Source organism: Habropoda laboriosa, unplaced genomic scaffold (assembly GCF_001263275.1).
Source record: "Habropoda laboriosa isolate 0110345459 unplaced genomic scaffold, ASM126327v1 scaffold14, whole genome shotgun sequence".
Classification (NCBI taxonomy): Eukaryota; Metazoa; Arthropoda; class Insecta; order Hymenoptera; family Apidae; genus Habropoda; species Habropoda laboriosa.
This window is the reverse complement of record NW_017100137.1, coordinates 1394797-1401723: the sequence shown is the minus strand read 5'-3', so window position 1 is coordinate 1401723 and position 6927 is coordinate 1394797. Positions and strand designations below refer to the sequence as shown.

The 6927-nt window shown below is 38.4% G+C and overlaps 2 protein-coding genes across 2 annotated transcripts in view; one reads left to right on the top strand and one right to left on the bottom strand.

The window, feature by feature from the left end:
• LOC108579462 (flotillin-2) overlaps positions 1 to 6927 on the bottom strand; it is a 96890-nt gene that overhangs the window by 12073 nt on the left and 77890 nt on the right. The window lies entirely within an intron of this gene.
• The window catches only part of LOC108579087, a 12582-nt gene continuing 8670 nt past the window's right edge, over positions 3016 to 6927 (top strand). The window contains exons 1-3 of the mRNA XM_017942533.1: positions 3016 to 3211; positions 4278 to 4448; positions 5158 to 6648. Coding sequence (XP_017798022.1) covers positions 3016 to 3211; positions 4278 to 4448; positions 5158 to 6648 — 1858 coding nt within the window. The remainder of the gene's footprint in view (positions 3212 to 4277; positions 4449 to 5157; positions 6649 to 6927) is intronic.

The following is a 6927-nucleotide window of genomic DNA, read 5'->3' as shown; positions in this document are numbered from 1 at the left end:
TAAAGGTAAAAGGAGAACTTTGTAGTTCACTCTTTGGTTTGGGAATTTGTATTATAATTTCGAAAATTATATCTCAAAAAAATTTCATTAAAAATTCTGCGATTATAAAAGTACGAAGACAATCGCAGCGACATAAATTGCAACAAAGTTCAAAGTGAGAATAATCGCAGAGCACGTTTTTCAAATTATAAACGTTCAATCGCCGACACAGAAACCCAGAATACAAAAGAGCGACGAGAAAAGTTGGTTATAACTTGCATGACTTCATTTTACCATGCAAATAATAAAGGTTTGTTCCACGAGTTTGACCTCGTTCGGTTCATAGTTTGTGCAATGTATCCCTGTTAATTGGAACTAAACGGAACCAGTGAAGTTTAGAGGTAAATGATAGACCAATCGTGTAATCGAGTATAATTACCGGAAGTGGAATCGTGAATTTTACGAGCAGTATCGAATTGATCGTTTATCGGCTGCAATTAAAATTCACCACGAATATTACAGTTTCAGGTAAATGTTACATTACACCACGTTGCATTATTAGTTTCAATTTGTGTAATACAGCGAAAATATAATTATAAATATTGCAATTCGAAGTATCTGCTAATAATATTTTTCTCTTGCAGTTGTTGCTATTTTATTCTTTTTTAAATATTCAAAGAAGTATTTATCTCTTAAACTTACGTTACTTGGAAATAAATTTACAATTAATTCTGTATAAAGTATCAGAATCACAGGTAGAATTCTTTAATTTTAAACCTTTATACGTACAACGTAACTGTTTACTTCTATTCGAATTTTGTTACTTAATATTCATTCATGATTTTAAGGAGGAACGGCTCTCTGAGGTTTCGAAAAACAGGTGAAGTTTGGGAATTTTTTTCATAGGTAACTACTAAACGGAAAGTTTCAATTTTTTCAGAGGGTGTAACTGTAACTTTCAGCTTTCTTCTCCAATTTTTAAAAAGTAAAAATGTTACAAAATGGCGGAGTTATTGGGAAACCTTTTCTGCTAGAACATCGATTGCTGATCGCCCATCGCTGGCAAGGCTTGGAACGTCTGAAATAAAAAAATCTTTTTGATTCATAAATAGAAATGTATTATCTACTGCGCAGCTTACAGTTTTCAAAAAATTGCAATTATTATGGAAATGGTGGTAGTTCGAAGAGGAAGAAGCTCCTTTCACCCAAGAAAATTAACATTAAACGTTTCTAAAAAATTAAATAATTGAGATATCGAAAAACTCGTAAGCTACATTATAGATAATACATTTTTATTGATAAATCGACGTTCCAATCCTTGTCAGCAATCGATGTACTAGCAGAAGAGGTTTCGCAATAACTCCTCCATTTTGTAACATTTTGACTTTTCAAAAATTGAAGAAAATAGTAGAAAGTTACATTTACATCCCCCGATAAAATTGAAATCTTTCATTTAACAGTTACCTACGAAAAAAATTCCCAAAATTTATCTATTTTTAGACACCTCAGGGTGGTGCACCCCCAAAAATTAAGTTACCACACAACACCGCAAGAATTCAATCGAAATATCTACTTTTTTTTTTACTACTTCCAAACGATTATTATTCGACAACTCGACATAAAATATTATTTTATCACTTTTAAGCAGTTATCAAATTTCAAATGTTACAATTTCTGCTAAACTGTAGAATCAGACAAATTACTACAATTTACGATCATCATGGCACGAGAAAAATTTCTCGCGGAGCACACTTACGTAGATACGCTAATTTCATGCGTTTTCGCGAAATTCCGCGCACGATCCCGCTTCGCGGAAACTTTCGACAACGAGTTGTGTACGTGAGGATCGTCGCGACCACGCTGGCCGTGTTAATAGTGAATTACTTAACAGCTGAAAGTTTCACGTGTCATTGATATTCCTTTCGTACGCGCGCCGACCACGTGTGCCAGCCGTCTCTGGATTTTCTTCGACCGATTTCTATGCGGATTGGTTTCGATTCGACAGTGTCGACAAACGGTTCAACCAAGACGGTCCTTCCCCGTGAATGACCATGAAAACGTGCTAGAAACTCGATGGTAACGGTTTTATCAATTGTTAAAATGACTCGCGACGTTGATTTGTAAAGGTTCGATGTTTAAGTTATCCGTCGCTCGAATGGTAGAAAGGAATTTGATCGATGTAATTTATGGGGAAATGTAAAGTGTTACAAGTATCGTAAATTTCGACGAAATTTTGTAAATAAAGAAATGAATATTGTTGGATGAAATGTAGGCTTGCTAGGTATTCGAACGAACATAAGAATCTTCAAAGGCAGATGAATTATTTGATAATTTTTTGTAATTTGGAAAATTTGTGGAAATTAAATTTATATTTGGTTCACGAAAGGACAAATTTTTAATTAGTCACCAGGATCATTTGGTGGTTTGTTCTTTGCTTGATAGAATTAGGAAAATGGTGGTACCTGGCGTATGAGCGTGTACAAGTCTCTTGGAGGAATTATTCGGTATTTAAATTGTGGAACATGAATTTAATTCGAAAAATTAAACTAAATCTAATTTAAGAAGTTAAAATAAACTTAATTTTTCAAACACGATATCTACATATATCAAAAAATGATTGAAATTTCATATTTCAAATTGAATTAAATTCATTTATTTAAATTTAATTTAATCGAATTTCTCTAATTTGAAAAATTAAATTTCAACGATTTTTTGATACATATGAATTCAAATTCTCGGAAGACAGTGTGCAACGTTTCACGTAACATCTGTATTTCACAGAAATTAAATTCACAGAAATTAAAAATTACACTAATAAACGACATAAATATTCCCCCAAAAAACAGAAATAAGTAAAAAAGGAACCTCGAATAAGATATGTAACAAATTTGCCTATCTAAATATAAACTAAGCATATCAAATACTTATTAACAACTTTCTACCAAGCAACGAGTAAATTACTCTAATCATTAACAAGCGAATGTTTCGAACGTGTTGTTGCAGACGATTGACAGAATAAGTCCGAAAAATTACAAAATGGGCATCGAGAGTGTTCTTGCGGGTGGCTTGACCTCCGCGTCGAGCGGACTTTCATGGTTCTTTCCGGTTTTGGCAGCCGCGCTGGTCTACTTCCAGTACGAAGTGATGGACAACGAGGCACCGCCGATTAATATACCCTCTGAAGTGCTCCTACCATCTTACGATTTCATCGTGATAGGAGCTGGTTCTGCAGGTACACCTTTTTGCAATGTTAATTATCGACCAACGAAGCTGGGTCATTTGTGACCCAGTGTTATTCGCGTGCGACAGTAGATTCTACCGAAGTGAACAGGTACTTAGAAAATCAGACACTATTGACTGACAATCTTTCGTTTATTCCGACTCGACTCCCGTAGGATATAGAATCGAATCTTCTCTTTCAATCTTCCGGCTTCGATTCTCTTTCGATCCTCCAGAAATCTCCTCGGGAGAGGGCATAGTTTATTTAGCCTTTTTACACATGGAAAATTACGTTTAAAAGACAAGCTTATTCTCGAGATTCAACACTACACCGTTATTTTGCTTCATCTTAAATTCTCTTCCTACTTTCCAGTATACATTTTTACGAAAACTCGTTGACGTTCACGTGTTCCTGTTTAACGGAGAAACGCGGTGCTTCCGCTTCCTGTGAAATTTCGCATTTCACAGATGACAGGTCTTATCCGCAGACAGGTCCATAGAAATCTGGTTTACCCAATTTCGTTACTCTTATTTCACGAATTTTTTCTTTAACTCGGCACTCCTTCCGGTGTTATTTTTATTTTGTAACTTTTTAGCGATAATCCGTAGTGTTTCAGTTATATCTTAGAGAAGATTACTTGTTTACTTCGAATATTATTCTTAATCGTTTAACGCCGTTTCAATTTTATTATTGTTATTTTTACATTTAACGATTAGCGAATCAGTGAAATTACTATAAATTTTCCTGTTATCTCTTTTCGTTCGTTCTTTATCAATAAAAATTTCGCTTTTTATATTAATAGCTCTACCTTTAATTAAATTTTTCTTTGTATATATCCTGTTTGAAAGCACAATTTTGGTTAAGTCCGTGTAAACTTAGTTTTATTCTCTTTTCAAGTAACATTACATTGCTCCACTTTTACAACCATACCTCAATTTCCTTATTTTCATTTGAAAATTTCAATTGAACGGCACAACGACTGCGACCATTTAAATTGTCCCAGTTTTAAAAGTGTGACACATTTCAAATCCGGTGTATAGCACAATTTTGATTAAGTTCGCATAAACTTTTGCTGCAGGAGCTGTGGTAGCAAGCCGGTTGTCCGAGATAGAAAACTGGAACGTGCTTCTCCTGGAAGCTGGCGGCGATGAAACGGAAATCTCCGATGTTCCTCTCCTTGCTGGTTATTTGCAACTCAGCCAACTGGACTGGCAGTACAAAACGGAACCAGACGGGGATTCTTGCCTTGGTAAATCAGAAATTTCGACTCTTATAATTATCTGAAGCCTGTGTAATGTAATACTACTAATACTACAAAATTAGTCTTCACTCATTATTATATAGGTGTATGGAATTATTGTTTGATCTCCTTCCTATTCTAACCCAGTTTCTTTCCTCTCTTTGCAGCGCTGCATATACAGCTGTTTCTCTCTGTATTTCTCTTTATTTTTTAATATTCTTTTATTTGCTTTTACCCTCAGCTTATTTCCCCAATACTCAAAAACCTGCCAAATGACTCTTATTAATTGGTTTTTATTCTCTGCCTTTATCTCTCTTATGCAGTCTATTCCTACTTTTACTCTTAATTTATGTTTTAAAAAAACTCCTGATTTTGTCTTCTACCTTTCATTTGTAATCCTTTGATAATGATACTGTTCTTCCTTTCTCTCCTCCTTCTATTTTTCTCTGCTTCTTTTCTTCTATTTTTCTTTCAAGATTGACAACTCTCTCTTTCTCACTTCTTTCATATTCCTCATTTCACCCATTTTACTCAGCAAAACTCAACCCACCTATTTCCAAAATAAGCCAACAAGACCTTAAAAAAAGGACAAATCCAACGAACCTAAAAAAGCACACTCAACCCAACAATTACCCCAGCAACAATCGTTAAACCAGAAGTTACCACGACGAATTGCGCAACACTCTGAACTGAACCCCTCGTTAAATCGTTTCCGCAGCAATGGATCAGGGACGTTGCAACTGGCCGCGTGGCAAAGTGATCGGAGGCAGCAGCGTTCTGAACTACATGCTCTACCTGCGTGGCAACAAGAAGGACTACGACATCTGGGACCAGCAGGGGAACCCAGGCTGGTCCTCCAGAGACGTTCTCTACTACTTCAAAAAATCCGAAGACAATCAAAACCCCTACCTAGCGAAAACGCCATACCACTCCACCGGAGGATACCTAACGGTCCAAGAAGCACCGTGGCACACTCCTCTGGCCGCCGCGTTCGTTCAAGCCGGCCAAGAAATGGGCTACGAGAATCGAGACATCAACGGGGAACAGCACACAGGCTTCATGATCGCTCAAGGAACGATCAGGCGTGGAAGCAGATGCTCCACTGCGAAAGCGTTCCTCAGACCAGCCAGGCTGCGGAAGAATCTCCACGTTGCTATGCACTCACACGTCACGAAGATTCTGATCGACCCGAAATCGAAGAGGACCTACGGCGTGGAGTTCACCAGAGACGACAAGGTGTTCCGTATTCGAGCGAAGAAGGAAGTTATCGTTTCCGGGGGATCGGTGAACTCCCCGCAAATGTTGATGCTGTCAGGAATCGGACCTAGAGAACACCTGGCGCAGCACGATGTACCGGTGATCCAGGATCTGAGAGTCGGGCACAATCTTCAGGATCACATCGGACTGGGTGGTTTGACGTTCATGGTGAACCAGCAGATTTCTATGGTCGAGAAGAGGTTGCACAGTGTCCAAGCTGTGATGCAGTACGCGATTTTCGGCGACGGTCCTCTCACTGTCCTGGGAGGTGTCGAAGGGCTAGCTTTCGTTAATACCAAGTACGTGAACGCCTCTGACGATTTTCCAGACATAGAGCTGCATTTCATATCGGGGTCGACGAACTCCGACGGAGGTAGACACATCAGGAAGGTTCACGGTCTAACGAAACACTTCTACGACGCTGTTTTTGGGCCGATTAACGACAAGGATGTATGGAGCGTGATCCCTATGCTTCTCAGGCCTAAAAGTAGAGGAGTTATCAAGCTGAGAAGCAAGAATCCATTCGATCATCCGCTGATTTATCCTAATTATTTCAAAGAACCGGAAGACGTCGCTGCTTTAGTCGAAGGAGTGAAGATTGCCGTTGCTCTGAGCAGAACTGCTGCGTTCAGGAGATTCGGAAGTGAACTGAACTCGAAACAATTTCCTGGTTGCAAGCATATTCCTATGTACAGTGATTCTTACTGGGAGTGCATGATCAGACACTATTCCGCGACTATTTATCATCCCGTGGGAACGTGCAAGATGGGTCCTTATTGGGATCCAGAGGCTGTCGTCGATCCTCAGCTCAGGGTTTACGGGGTTAGCGGACTTCGAGTTATCGACGCGTCTATTATGCCGAATTTGGTCAGTGGAAACACAAACGCACCGGTTATTATGATCGGAGAGAAGGGCTCCGACATGATAAAGGAGTTCTGGCTGAAAAGACGCGGTAGAGGGTGAACGGTTGTTTTTCAGAAGTACTGTGTCGTCCTGAAAGTTCCCGCGGTTTCGAGACAATTTTGAACAAAATTGAACTCTATTGAAATGATACGTTTTTAGTTCAAATAATTTCCATAATGTTGGAAGAGGGTGAATGGGTGTTTTTGAGAAATATTAGGCCATCCTGAAAGTTCTAAGGCCGTTTATTTCGAGAAACACTTCATTTCACCGCAGTTGAACATTTTTATTTAAAATAATTTTCACGTTCCACACACTTTTGCCGAGAGTA